This window comes from Benincasa hispida, chromosome 4 (assembly GCF_027475165.1).
Source record: "Benincasa hispida cultivar pf3 chromosome 4, pf3_genome.v1.1, whole genome shotgun sequence".
Classification (NCBI taxonomy): Eukaryota; Viridiplantae; Streptophyta; class Magnoliopsida; order Cucurbitales; family Cucurbitaceae; genus Benincasa; species Benincasa hispida.
The window spans coordinates 32,849,612-32,863,796 of record NC_143481.1 but is presented as its reverse complement, the minus strand read 5'-3'; the positions used below and the strand labels follow the sequence as shown (position 1 = coordinate 32,863,796).

General features: G+C 35.6%; 1 protein-coding gene across 1 annotated transcript; it reads left to right on the top strand.

The window, feature by feature from the left end:
- Positions 1–6,719: 6,719 nt before the first annotated feature.
- On the top strand, positions 6,720–11,839 carry LOC120076774 (Transducin/WD40 repeat-like superfamily protein). The gene is made up of 9 exons (XM_039030679.2): positions 6,720–7,041; positions 7,321–7,404; positions 7,594–7,659; positions 7,750–7,839; positions 8,084–8,216; positions 8,839–8,957; positions 9,535–9,602; positions 9,988–10,036; positions 10,511–11,839. Exons 2-9 carry the CDS (start codon positions 7,348–7,350, stop codon positions 11,537–11,539), a joined length of 1,611 nt encoding a protein of 536 aa, XP_038886607.1. The 5' UTR covers positions 6,720–7,041; positions 7,321–7,347; the 3' UTR covers positions 11,540–11,839.
- The last annotated feature ends 2,346 nt before the right edge of the window (positions 11,840–14,185 follow it).

Sequence of the window (14,185 nt, the reverse complement as noted above, 5' to 3'; positions counted from 1 at the left end):
GGGGGTCCCCATGGGGAATTTTACTGATCCTATTTAGATTGAAATAATACAAAGTATCATACAATAAACCAGTACCACATAGGTTTGTTCCACAATATAATGAAAAATAATTATGTCCAATCTTAAGATCAAATCCTAGAACATCCAACCTAGAAATAAAAACAAGATTTCTAGAGTAATCAGGAATATATAGACACTTCTTTAGATCAAGGCAATAGCTTGTATTTAATACGATTCTATATGTTCTTATGCCTTCATCCTATTTCCCATAAATAGAAAGCTTTCACTTTCTCGCGTTCAATGGAGATTTAGGTAACCCTACATAACATTAGAAACATGAATAGTTGTACCAGTATCAAGCCACCAAGTATTATGAGGTATTTTAACCAAATTTGATTCAAAGTAGAGAGAAACAAAATATATACCTCTCTTTTCAAACCATTCCTTCCTCTTTTGGCAATCAGACTTCTTGTGCACGGGTTTGTTGCACCAAAAACATTTCAGAATCTTAGCAGCTTCTCCTTTCCCTTTACCAGTCTACACCTTAAATGGTTGTTTTCCCTTGTTCTTCCATTTCTTACTTGGAGCTTTGTCGCCACTAGAACCAACGTTTGGATTACCATTATAGGCAAAGTTGGTTTGGGAAAGTTTAACATTAAAATCTTCCCTTTGCCTTTCCTTCTCTTGCATAGCATGACCTTAATATCTGAAAGAGACCATTTTCCTTAAGTTGGTTGTAGGTTCTTTGAAATTATTTGAAATTATCACCCTTACATGATTTCAGCAAGAACTCAACCAACACTCTCCTACCAATATCCACATCCAAACTTTTAAGCGGGTTGTAGGTGTTCGCCATGTGAGTAACATGTTCTTCCATTGACTGAGCAATAGTGTACTCTCTATTAGATAAATCATTAATAATAGCAACAACAACAGACTTATCTGCAATGTCTGTCATAGTACACTCTTTAATTTTAGTTAAATTTTTCCTCACTTTTTAATTCTTGGGTTGGGAAAGCTTAACATTAGACGTTATGCTAAGTTTATGAAAGCTCATCAAAAGCCTATCATCTATATATATAGGCAACTCCCCACTACATGGATAACTACCCATGATAACTTATGTAACTACCTACATTTTAGGTAACTACCAACTCCCCATTATATAGATAATTACCCATGATAACTTAGGACCTTAGGTAACTACCCACATTATTGGGCAATTACCAACTCTATTTTTCAACTTCACATAACATCACTGATAAATGGCAGAAATTCCAGTTATTATAAGCTTTTTATTTAGAATTATGAGGGCTAACAGGTAAAAAACGCAGTGATAATACTTAGAATTATGAAAAATTGAGTTTTGTGTCGTTTAGCACCTAAATCCTTGCTGACCCAATATTATGTGTTATTTCGTGCCAAAGTGTCTATATTTGTAGCTATCACAAGAATCACATGCATGCGTTTGAAGCTAACAATCATAGACAAATGCATGTGTTGAAGGCAGTCTACCGCAAAGACGACGCGGACAACAATCTCATGTGTCTAATGCATGGAAGTTGCGATAAATACATGGGTCTAACGCATGGAGAAAGCGATGAACAAATAGAAAATGTGGCCACGGATTGACAACCATAATAGAAGATCGCAAGATGGGTAGAACGCGTTTGATAACTTCAGCTGAATTCAACTCGGACGCATACCTTGGGAGTATCAACAAGATAAGGCGATGTGACAATACCCATACCGCGACAAAAGCAACAATGAGCCATACCTTCATCATTACAACTGTCGGCGTCCAAACTCTATAAATAGCCCTTAAGACCTTCATTTTAAGACATCTGAGCTTCTGCCTCAAGGCAGAAGTTTGTGATCACAGATGAGAGCCTAAAAGAGATTTCCAGTGAGAATTTCTCATCTCCACAACCCATACCGAGTGACAATCGGAGCATTTGACGGAGATAGAGCTCGAGAGAGACATCTCCACCATTCAACCATGGCACCACCGGCAGCCTTGACCCAGATTCCTTTATCTCCATTCTAATCTCTATATTGTATTACATTTTAGCTTGAGATATTAAGATATTTTGTGATCAATGCAAATCTGAATTCCTTTATTACCGTTTTCATCATCATCTTCATTTCTATCATATTTTATCTTCAGCGTTTATTTATCAAAGTCAATCGCATGCTTAATCGTGTAGTCTAAAGATAGGATGCATGAAGCAACCCACCGAGAGGTATGCGTTGTACGAGTATAGTGAGTTAATCCTCTTTGCTTGTTGAAAGGCTGTAGCAACGCTTGTCTATGGGATGTTGTATTGCTTGTCTATAAGTTAAATAACCGCGTCTAACTACCTGAGAAGGTAAGAGATGGAACACACTAAGTAAGATTCACATTGTTCATAGAGATAGGCACAATCTTATGCTCAACGCAACCATGCACTATAGAGATATAGTCATGCAGCTGACCACCGAGAGGTGTGATGCATTAGTGCAACGAGCTGGGATTACTTGGGCAATTTAAGATAGTAAATATCACTATGCGTTATTGGTTGTTGTGTTTCTACCTATTCTCATTGTAAACCTCCCAGTGCTCAATCTGTTTAGCTAGGAGTAGGAGTAGTGTATAAATCATTTAAACTTTCTTCGCTTTATTATTTTATTCCTCGCCTCAAACGCATCACTTCACAAATATTATTGAGTGACAAGTCCCCGTGTTCGACCTCGGATTACCCGAGAAACTTGCGTTTGTGTTATACTTGGCGCAAGCGTAAGAAAACTTGTGATAGGAACGAGTGGTCATTGCATGCTAAGATTAACACATCATCATTCTGACGCATGACCTCAGACGCATGGGAGCAAACACATCCATCTTTAATAATTAAAATAAAACAAAACACATTCCTAAAAAACCCAACAAGTTTTTGGCGCCGTTGCCGAGGACTTGGCAACTAATGTTTTGTGAAGTTTTTGTGTTTTCGCAGGCACTCTTTCAATCTTAGGTGTATTGCAGATTGTGCGACCAAGCTGCAAACAATATTTGAAGTATAGGCGATGCGTCGAAAGTCAAATATTGACCCCGAGATAGAAAGACTATCTGTCGCATGAGCTGGAAGCAGTCTTAGATGCATGTCAACCATCATGTGTCCAACAATTGCTGGAAGCTCCAATGGTCAGGGCGAGCCCCCTTGACCCAAGCAGTTGAGAACCATCTCCTGCATGGGAGACTCCTTGCGGTGACAACACTCCAATTTCTCTAGGGACGTCTTCTACTCTATCTTTTACATTGCTTTCTTAGTTTATTTTATTATATTTATTTATTTATTGTTATTTTGGATATGCAGCTGCTTCCTTGGTTGTGGTGCATTTGCTCCTTGTAGGTGCGATAATAACTCTCCTCAGTGCGCAGTTATAATGGAAGAATCTTCCACATCCTTCAAACGCATGGCTTCAATCGCATGAACTCCAACGCATTGTTGCATGCGTTATTCTACTTAAGGTTCTTTTCTTGTTATCTTTTATCCATTAGCCTTTTAGAATTCTCCTTATCTGACTGCGGTTCTTTGCGGTGCGTCTATAATGGTACAAATAATTCACCGCGTCCTCTAACTAGTATCGCAAGGCACCCCATACTTTTAATAGTTTCTTCAAATTGTGAAAGTCTATGGTTATATTGTGTGCAAACCCTTGCTCAAACATTTGTTATCATATTCCTATTAAGTTTGTTTTCAGCTTGCAGTGAGAACGCTGCCACCCTCTAAGTTTGGGGGGGTGGCAACGGTCTCGGAGAATTGCGTTCATCACATTTCAGTTATTTCCTTAAAAAAAGAGAGAGAGAGAACTTTTGAAAATAACATCTCCACTGTAAATGCAATGGGGAAACCCACGTTGATAAGAGTTCAGTTGTGAAACACATTTACCCGTAGTTGGATGTCCGCACGACACCCGTAGGGGAAGGCCAAAACGAAGGTAAATCGCCAGGATCGACGCATCAGCGCAACTCCTCTGTCTAGCGCAAGCAAAATTAAGCAAGACATGAGTTTGAGTTGAATATGGAATGCCACTGAAGTTGGATGCTCGCATGACACACGTGGGGGTAAGCCAAAACGATGAGCGTAACCAGGTTCAACGCCGCATTCAAATAAGTAAATGCATAAGCTTGAATTGTTTTGAACGAATGCATTCTCATGAGCTGAACGCAAAATTGCGGAGAATGAATAAAAAGTTTTTGAGCAAGGGCTTTTCAAATTTCAACTTAGAAAAGATCTCTTTGAAGAAGCAGCCAAAAGTAGATGAGAGCATTATAGTCATGGTTTGAGGTACGAGTTAATTATATTCTGAAAAGCTAGTCATCGCAAAGGAACGCTGGAAGGTGAGTTAAGAATTTCTTGAGTGTAACGCATGCTTGAGGACAAGCATGATTCTAAGTTTTGGAGGGGTGATAACTGACAGAAATTCCAGTTATTATAAGCCTTTTATTTAGAATTATGAGGGCTAACAGATAGAAAACGCAATGATAATACTTAGAATTTGTGAAAAGTTGAGTTTTGCATCGATTATCACCTAAATCCTCACTGACCCAATATTATGCGTTATTCCGTTCCAAAGTGTCTATATTTTTAGCTATCGTAGGAATCACACGCATGCGTTTGAAGCTAACAATCACAGATAAATGCATGCGTTGAAGCCAATCTACCACAAAGACGACGCAGACGATAATCACATGTGTCTAACGCATGGAAGTTGCGGCAAATACATGTGTCTAACGCATGGAGAAAGCGGTGAACAAATAGAGAATGCGACCACGGATTGACAACCATAATAGAAGATCGCAAGATGGGTAGAACGCGTTGATAACTTTAGCTGAATTCAGCTCAGACGCATACCTTGGAAGTATCAACAAGATAAGGCAATGTGACAATGCCCATACTGCGACAAAAGTAGCAGTGAGCCATACCTTCATCATTATAGCTGTCGGCGTCCAAACTCTATAAATAGCCCTTGAGACCTTCATTTTAAGACATCCAAGCTTCTGCCTCGAGGCAGAAGTTTGTGATCACAGATAAGAGCCTGAAAGAGATTTCCAGTGAGAATTCTTCATCTCTACAACCCATACCGAGTGACGATCGGAGCATTCGCTGAAGATAGAGTTCGAGAGAGACATCTCCACCATTCAACCATGGCACCACCGGCAGCCTTGACGCAAATTCCTTCATCTCCCTTTTAATCTCTGTATTGTATTACATTTTAGCTTGAGATATTAAGATATTTTGTGATCAATGCAAATCTTAATTCCTTCATTACCGTCTTCGTCATCATCTTCATTTCTATCATATTTTATCTTCAGCATTTATTTATCAAAGTCAATCGCACGCTTAATCATGTAGCCTAGAGATAGGACGCATAAAGCAACCCACCGAGAGGTGTGCGTTGTGCGAGTATAGTGAGTTAATCCTCTTTGCTTGGTGAAAGGCTGTAGCAACGCTTGTCTATGGGATGTTGCATTGCTTGTCTATAAGTTAAATAGCCGTGTCTAACTGCCTGAGAAAGTAAGAGATGAAACACACTAAGCAAGGTTCGCATTGTTCCTAGAGATAGGCACAATCTTATGCTCAACGCAATCATGCACTATAGAGATATAGTCATGCGGCTGACCACCGAGAGGTGTGATGCATTAGTGCAACGAGTTGGGATTACTCGGGCAATTTAAGATAGTAAACATCACTATGCGTTATTGGTTGTTGTGTTTCTACCTATTCTCATTGTAAACCTCCTAGTGCTCAATCTGTTTAGCTAGGAGTAGGAGTAGTGTATAAGTCATTTAAACTTTCTTCGCTTTATTTTTTTATTCCTCGCCTCAAATGCATCACTTCACAAATATTATTGAGTGACAAGTCCCCGTGTTCGACCTTGGATTACCCGAGAAACTTGCGTTTGTGTTATACTTGGCGTAAGCGTAAGAAAACTTGTGATAGGAATGAGTGGTCATTGCATGCTAAGATTAACGCATCATCATTCCAACGCATGACCTCAGACGCATAGGAGCAAACGCATCAGTTATGTCTAACGCATGATTTCATGTTCAAACCCATCCGTCCTTAATAATTAAAATAAAACAAAACGCATTCCTAAAATAACCCAACAATCACCTAAACTTACAAATCCACGGTAAGGGACGGAGAGATTTACACCGATTTACACCTGATAATTGTCTCTTCATACTGCATTAATCATCACCGTGTGTACAACAATAACAATCATCAATTACTTAAATTATATGAGTCAATACTATAAATCAAAATTTCTAACCGAAATAAGCTTGATTTTTCAAAAAAAGAAAAAAGAAAAAAGAAATGGTTATCAAACGGGGCCTAAACGATCAATTTAAACTAACTAAATTATAAATACGGATTAAATACAATAAAATATTTCATTTATAAATTTACTTTATTCTCATACTTCTTAAACCAACACTTCAAGCACAGTTTTTGAGATCCAGGCTACTTAAACCTGGACCTTACCCTTTCGAGGCTTAAGATTCCATGAGATTCCAAAATTTTGAATATTATTCTCATTTTTTTTAAAAACCATATTATTCTCATTTAATAGAAGACACTGATCTAAACCAAAACGTATAACTCAATTCACGTGAATTTGTATTCTCACCCCTACTACTACTAATAATAATAATAATAAATAAAATAAATAAAAGAAAAAAGAAAAAAGAAAAAAAGAAAAAACCCTAACCAAAACCCTGTCAGCCCACACGTCTAACCCTGTTTAAGAGAAAAACCATCTCTGATGACATCCGCTTCGATCTTCCGCCGTAGGCCTCCCATTGTTTCTCCACCGCTCTCCGTTTCAAGTTTCCAGTTCTCGCCGGTCGGACTAAACCCCCGCCATTCTCCTAAACGTTAATTTTAGGGTTTCTGGCGTCTACCTGAAACATATTTTCTTCGTTACCTCAAGCGCGTAGGATCGAGACTGGCACAATCGACATAGTACTTTCAAACTCCACCTCGGTGCTCAAACTAGGTATTGACGCGTTATGATATGGAAATTTATAGTTTGTTGTTTCTTTCCTACTCGCATGAAGAAAATCATCGTGGCTAATCAGTTTTTTGCTTGATTAGACTTGTTTAGTGTGTTCTCTCTCTTTTTGCACTGTTAAAAGGAATGGCGTGGAAATCTTCACGTACTTCGTAGTTTTTTCGATTCGTGAAAATAGTTCGAGTGTTGGTGAAACTTGGTTGTGCCTCTATTGAAGCAATCCATGGCTTTGGACGTGTTATTCATTTACCTAAATACGTGCAGTTCTTGAAGACGTTGTGACCTAGCTCAATGGAGAAGGAACTAGGAAATGCGGTTGCTGAAAGGATTCTTCCTCCGACTGAACAGGTGCTGTATATGTACTACTATGTATTTTCAGTAGGTTGTATACATTTGGCAATGCGCTTCTTATGCAACCTTAGATATATAGAACTTCACGAGGTATTAAACTAGGTTGGAATGTTAACTCTAAGTTGCTGAATAACAATTGCATTTATCATTCTGAAACCTGTCTGTCATTCAAATATTTTTGTGCAGGAGGTATCAAATGAGATAGATGTGAAAGTTCAAAAATATCTACGGGGAGAAGGTGCTAATCTAGAGGTATGGATATGGCCTATGGTCTTGCATCTACGTTCTTCTATTTCCATTTTGTTTTTCCCCTCGTGTTTGATGCTAAATGTTCCTTTCCAGGTTCTGAAAGATAAGAAGTTGAAGGGTCAACTTTCTGTTATAGAAGATTTATATGGGAAATCTGCTAAAGCTGCCGCAAAGGTTGAGAAGGTAAATTCTTATTCTCCAAGTCCTTTAAATTGCATGTCTGCTTACTAAGCTTCTAGTAGTTTCTTGTAAACGTGCACTAGAGTCAAAGAAAGGAACACAAATGTAGGTAAATCTGTGTTGAGCTGAAAGATTTTATTTAATGATACAAGTTCAAGTAGACTTTGCTTTTCCCTCTTTTAATTTGAATTTTTGGCATTGTACATATATTTTTTCCCTTGATTTTAATTTTTAATTTTATTTTCAGTGGCTTATGCCAAGTGAGGGAGGCTATTTGGAGGCTGAAGGATTGGAGAAGACATGGAGAATCAAACAGGAAACAATTTCTCACGAAGTAGATATCTTAAGTAAAAGGAATCAACATGATATTATTTTACCAGGTTGCTCTTATAGCTACTATGCACTTTTTTAATACTTCAAGATACCATTTCCCTTGAAATCATTGTTATGAAATTTTTATATCTGTTCCTTTTGTTTGCTTGTGTTTCTTCTTCTCATTGTTGGCCGTTGACTTCTCTTGATTAGTCGACATGCTTATGCTCTGTAACATAGTAAATTTCGGCTTAGGTTCTGTTGTAAGCAATGTGGTTCTGATTATATGTAGAAATTCTTTCAATTTTCTGGACTTGGTGAGATTTTTAACTACATCGAGATGTACCTTTGCTTGAGATTTATGTAACAGGACTTCTTTGCCTTCGGCTCATCTTTCTTTTTGTATTCCCTTTCTAAGGACATGCCTTTTCTCATCCACAAAAAAAAAAATCAATATTTTCTTATACATTTAGTCATCTTATGTGCTTAAAATGGCCCCAAAATACACATCTTGTCATTTTTGTACTCCCTTAGTTTGTGCTTGCCTTTCCTCTCTCTTTTCTGAATTCATTTTGTCTATACAATTAGTTTCTTCTATATATATATATAAATTCATTCTAGGGTGAAGTTTTGTTCATATTTTGTCTTAAATTTCAGCATTAATTTTTATTATCTAATTTATATGTGCAGCTCTTGGACCATATTCTCTTGACTATACTTCAAACGGTAGATATATGGCCATTGCTGGACGTAAGGGTCACCTGGCCCTTGTGGACATGAAGGACCTCAATTTAATTAAAGAGTTTCAGGTATTTGATGATAATCCCCGTAAGATCGTGATCAACATAATTTGGTCTGTGTATATATATACGTTATGTGTGTGTGTATATATATATATATGTATGTATGTATATATGTATGCATGTATAAAAAGAGACTTTCCTCAATGCTATTATGCTAGAATAAGAAGTGAATGGAAAATTTCTTTAGACTGATATGGTATACTAACATGGAATATGGCATATAAGATGCAATACATGTACAGGAGGAGCATTGGGTATTCTTCAAAGGGAGGCCAAAAGGATTTTTAATTGGCAAAATAAAATAACATGGAATGACTGTATATCACGGTGGAACAGTTTTATATAATCTTCATGGCAATCCTTGTCCTTTTGTAATTTCATTCAATCAACAAAATCTTTTCCGATGTTTCTCATAAAAAAAAAACTCTTAAATTTTTAGTTTTTGTGTTCATCACATATCAGATTTTCTCCAAGAAGTCGTTATTTACAGTGTACTTCAATGCTGGTTTGCACCAATTATAGTTATTCTAGAAGATGCATTAGGTTGAGTTTATAGTCATTGCTCACAGTTTACTGTTTTCAGGTTAAGGAGACTGTTCGTGATGTGGTCTTCTTGCACAATGAGCTGTTCTTTGCTGCTGCACAGAAAAAGTATGATTTCCCCTCTCTCATCTCTCTTGATTGTTGATTGTCGGTTCATGTGTCAATTTGTTAGATGTTTACTTTAATTGATTTTGTAGACAATAATTAACTCCTTATGTGTACACTATTGCATGCCTAAATGGAGGCATTTCATTTATCACGAGAATTTTAGGATTCTGGATTTACTTAACAAGATTGCCCCCAAACTTTCCCAAAGGGAAAAAGAAAAGAAATTCCATAGATTAGGCCTCTAAATCAAATCTTCATGCTTATAATACAAAAGGGGTACCTTGCATTGCTTAGATTGTGCAATTTCACACTATGCACAGCTGAAATGTTTTTTATCTAAAATATTATTAATAATAATATAATTGAAAATTTTGAAATTTAATAGGTATCCGTATATTTATAATCGGGTGGGCACAGAGCTTCATTGCCTCAAGGTTGGTATATCCTACTATTTGAGTAATCTTCTTTACTGTTATATTTCCCCTATTTTTCATTCTGGCAGCTGTTCATAGTTTTCCTTCATTTGAGTATAGTTTATATTGAATGTCATCTTGATGCTATTTGCTTAAGCTTCAATAAATTGACAGCAAGTTCTTAAATTGCGAATGAATCTGAGTTCATGTCGTTTTTGAGTTTCATATTTAGATTTTATTTGTTTCATTCGAGCTTCTGTTAAATGATAGCGTGTTCAAAGTTCCAGATCAATGTGCATAGGGACCATATGCCTGACCTTTGATGATTAGTAGAATCTTCTTTGAACTCATTTAGTGTATTATGATGATATTAGAAGTGTTTCAATTCTTCAAGCGTAAATGTTCATACAGTTGGTGTTCGCATTTTGTTCGTTCTCTGAAGTACCTATTATTGTGCATAAATTGAACTGACCAAATTCTAAAAACGTATACTAGGAGCACGGATCAGTCTTGAGGCTTCAATTTCTGAAAAATCACTTCCTTTTGGCATCCATAAACAAATTTGGACAGCTCCACTATCAAGATGTAACAACTGGTAGCATGGTTGGTTCCTTCCGCACTGGGTTAGGCCGTACCGATGTGATGCAGGTAAACCCATTCAATGGGGTTATAGCAACTGGTCATTCAGGTGGTTCAGTTGCTATGTGGAAGCCTACGAGCTCTGCTCCTCTTGTAAAGATGCTTTGTCATCAAGGGCCTGTGTCAGCGCTAGCATTCCACCCGAATGGCTATCTCATGGCTACATCTGGTTCCGAGAGGAAAATTAAGCTCTGGGACTTGAGGAAGTTTGAGGTGCTTCAGACTCTGCCTGGGCATGCTAAGACCTTAGATTTCAGTCAGAAAGGGCTACTTGCTTATGGAACTGGGTCATTTGTACAGATACTAGGTGATTTATCTGGAACTCAGAATTACACTAGGTATATGGCTCACTCAATGGTGAAAGGTTACCAAATAGGAAAGATTTTGTTTCGACCTTATGAAGATGTTTTAGGCATAGGTCATTCGATGGGTTGGTCGAGTATCCTCATTCCAGGATCTGGTGAACCCAACTTTGATACTTGGGTGGCAAACCCATTTGAGACATCGAAACAGCGGAGAGAAAAGGAGGTTCGGTCTCTTCTCGATAAGCTTCCTCCTGAGACAATTTCACTCAATCCCTCGAAAATTGGTACCGTCATGGCAGTGAAGAAGAAGGAGAAGAAGACGAAGATGGAAAGAGATGCTGAAGAGGAGGCTGCAATTGATGCTGCAAAGGGCATCACCATGAAGAAGAAAACAAAGGGAAGGAATAAGCCAACCAAGAGAGAGAAGAAGAAACATGAAATTATTGAGAAGGCCAAGAGGCCTTTCCTTCATGAACAGATAAAGGAAGAAGAATTGTCTCGAAAGAGATCGAGGTTGAGCGAGGAAGTCGAACTTCCCAAGTCTTTGCAGAGGTTTGCTCGTAAGAAAACTGTGACATGATCGTATTTTTTAGTCACGTTGCATCATTCATAGTGTTGTAGTCTTTAGATTATTCGGTGTTCTTTATAAATTTTGTTTAATATTGTTTGCTTTCACTGAGAAAGGAAAGAAAAATGTGGCCAAGAAGGATCTGATTTCCTACTTCCAACATACTGTAGGTATGTACTTAGTAGTGTTTGCTTGCTTGAAACACAAAGACATACATGCACATTAATATAATGGTGCATTTAGGGTTGGATATTTTAATTTCAATTGAGTTAGATAATATATTTCCCCTCAAATTGGAGGGTATATAGTGTACATGGTTTCTTTCCTTTCAGTTTTTTATAATCCAATTTGGAAATTCACTCTTTTTGATAATCTTTCATTTCTCACTGGTTAGAAAGGAAATTTGATTGTTCTAGGCTTCTACTTTTTGTAAATAATAGATGAAAACTTATTAACTTTGTGCACTTTCAGAATTTAATTTCTTTATTTTATCTTTACTTTTTGTTCCAAAAATTCAAGTCAAAATTTGAAAATTAAAAATCAAACTTTGATGGTAACTATTTGGTTTTTGAAAATTAAATCTATGGATATTATTTCCACTTTTGAATTTCATGTTTTGTTGTCTACTCATTAATATTTTAAAGAACCAAGTCAAAGTTAAAAAAATTGAAAAAATAAGTTTAAAAGACTTAGTTTTTGTTTTGGAAAATTTTAGAATTATCAAGGATAGACTTTTAAGAAAGATGCAAGTAATTGTAGAAAAAATATTTTAATTTCTAAAAATAAAAAATAATTTTAAGTTGGACAAAGAGATTATTAAAAGTACAGTTGGACCTTCATAATATCTATCTATAATATATATAAATTGGGGAGGATGGGAGAATCTTTTCTTTCCCTTTTTATTATATTTTTTGTATAATTACTGTTGTACCCTTACATTACCATGTAATAACTGTCTTTTTCTTTTTCTTTTTTTTTTTTTTAAAAAACAAACCAATAAAACAAGGTTACTGCCTTATTTAAATTATTAAATAGTCAATCCCTCCTACGATCCCACCTCCTAGCAATATTCAACCCCTCTAACTTCCTCACAGTAACTACCTTAATAAAAACAGCACTTTATTCATTTTCTTTCTCACTCATTAAAAAAAAAAAAAAAACTAAAATGACTGTTTATTTTATTTTAATAATTTCATCACTCTTTTTTCAAGAAAAAGAATCCATAGAACTTGAGATAAATATCATCCCAATTCTAACCAAGAAAATCAAAACTTAATGCCGACCTTATTCAATCAACCCCCTTCCTCCTCCCCTCCCCACAAATATATATATATATATTTACGTATAAGCCTCAATTTGGGAATAATCATCAATAATTAAGAAAAATTCCGCCTGTTTTACTTAATTACCACAGCAAAAAAAAAAAAAAAATAAAAAAAAAAAAATAAGAGAAGAGAAAATACATGGTGATAACTAAACAAAGTACATTCATTGGGTGTGATTTCCCTATAAAAGTAAAAAAATTTATTGGTCAATACACAAAAAGAAAAAAGGATTCAAAATGTCGATTTCCAAAAATTAGAGAACTAAAACATTTCCAAAAAGAATGGAAAATAACATTGAAGAATGGGGGCTTAAAAATTCAAGAACTCAGGTTAGTTGATGAAGAGGTATTCTATCGATCATTTTTCTTTAAATTTTGTTTAGAAATTGTATTTGTACGACTACATTAAAATTCACAACCACAAATGAGTGGTGTTAAAATATTTTTTGCTTAAAAAATGGAGTATCCAATTAGGATGATATTTAAGATAGAAAGAAATGTTTTGAAAAAGCATTACCTAATTAGAATGAGATTTATGGAGCTGAGAAATAGAGAGAAGTAAAAAAGGGTGAAAATGGAGTGAAAAAAGAGAGTTGCCGAATATTATCGAAATTTGGACAAGAATCTGATTGCGGTGAACTTAGTAGTTTATATTTGTGGGGTAGATTATTTTAGTTTGGGTTATAATAATATATGTTTGAGGTGTAAATTATTTTAGTTTGTAAAGGAAATAGTAAACACAGTAACAAAGAATAAAAAATGATGAATGTAAAATAAATGGTAACAAATAATAAATACCGTAGTAAATAAGGATTTTGAAATAGTGTTTATTGCAACTTATTGGAGATTTTGAAATAGTATTTAGCAAGAGGTGGTTATTATATCTTAGGATAGTTTTCGCCTCAAACAGCCCGAAGTGGTTATATAACAAATTTGTTTTTTCTTTTTCTAATTTAAAAATTCAAATGGAGATATGATTAGTTTTAATTTAAGGAAAACTAATTCAAATGTATTTCGTATTTACTCTGTATTTGATTATTTATTATTATTTATAAATTGTCATATTAATTCTCTATTTAACTGTGAAGATCTTATAGTAATTGTGTTTTCTATGAGATCGACGGTAGAAATGAAATTGAAGAATTCCAACAACAAACTAATTATTGAGAGGGATATTTTTCTTATAGACAATCGGTAAGAAAATAATAATTCATGTGTTGTTTTTCAAAAATTATATAATTTTGTTGCGAGAGTTTTTCACCCATTTTGTCATTTTATTTTGTAGTTCCAAAACAACAAAAATGACATTTTGGAATGGTTTGACAATGAACGAA

Bases quoted from the DNA above. Each gene is read 5' to 3' on its own strand.
- LOC120076774 (XM_039030679.2), top strand. From the start codon at position 7,348: ATGGAGAAGGAACTAGGAAATGCGGTTGCTGAAAGGATTCTTCCTCCG. The intron at 7,840-8,083 runs GTAAATTCTTAT...TTTTATTTTCAG, and splicing joins CTGCCGCAAAGGTTGAGAAG to TGGCTTATGCCAAGTGAGGG. The intron at 8,217-8,838 runs GTTGCTCTTATA...TTATATGTGCAG, and splicing joins ACATGATATTATTTTACCAG to CTCTTGGACCATATTCTCTT.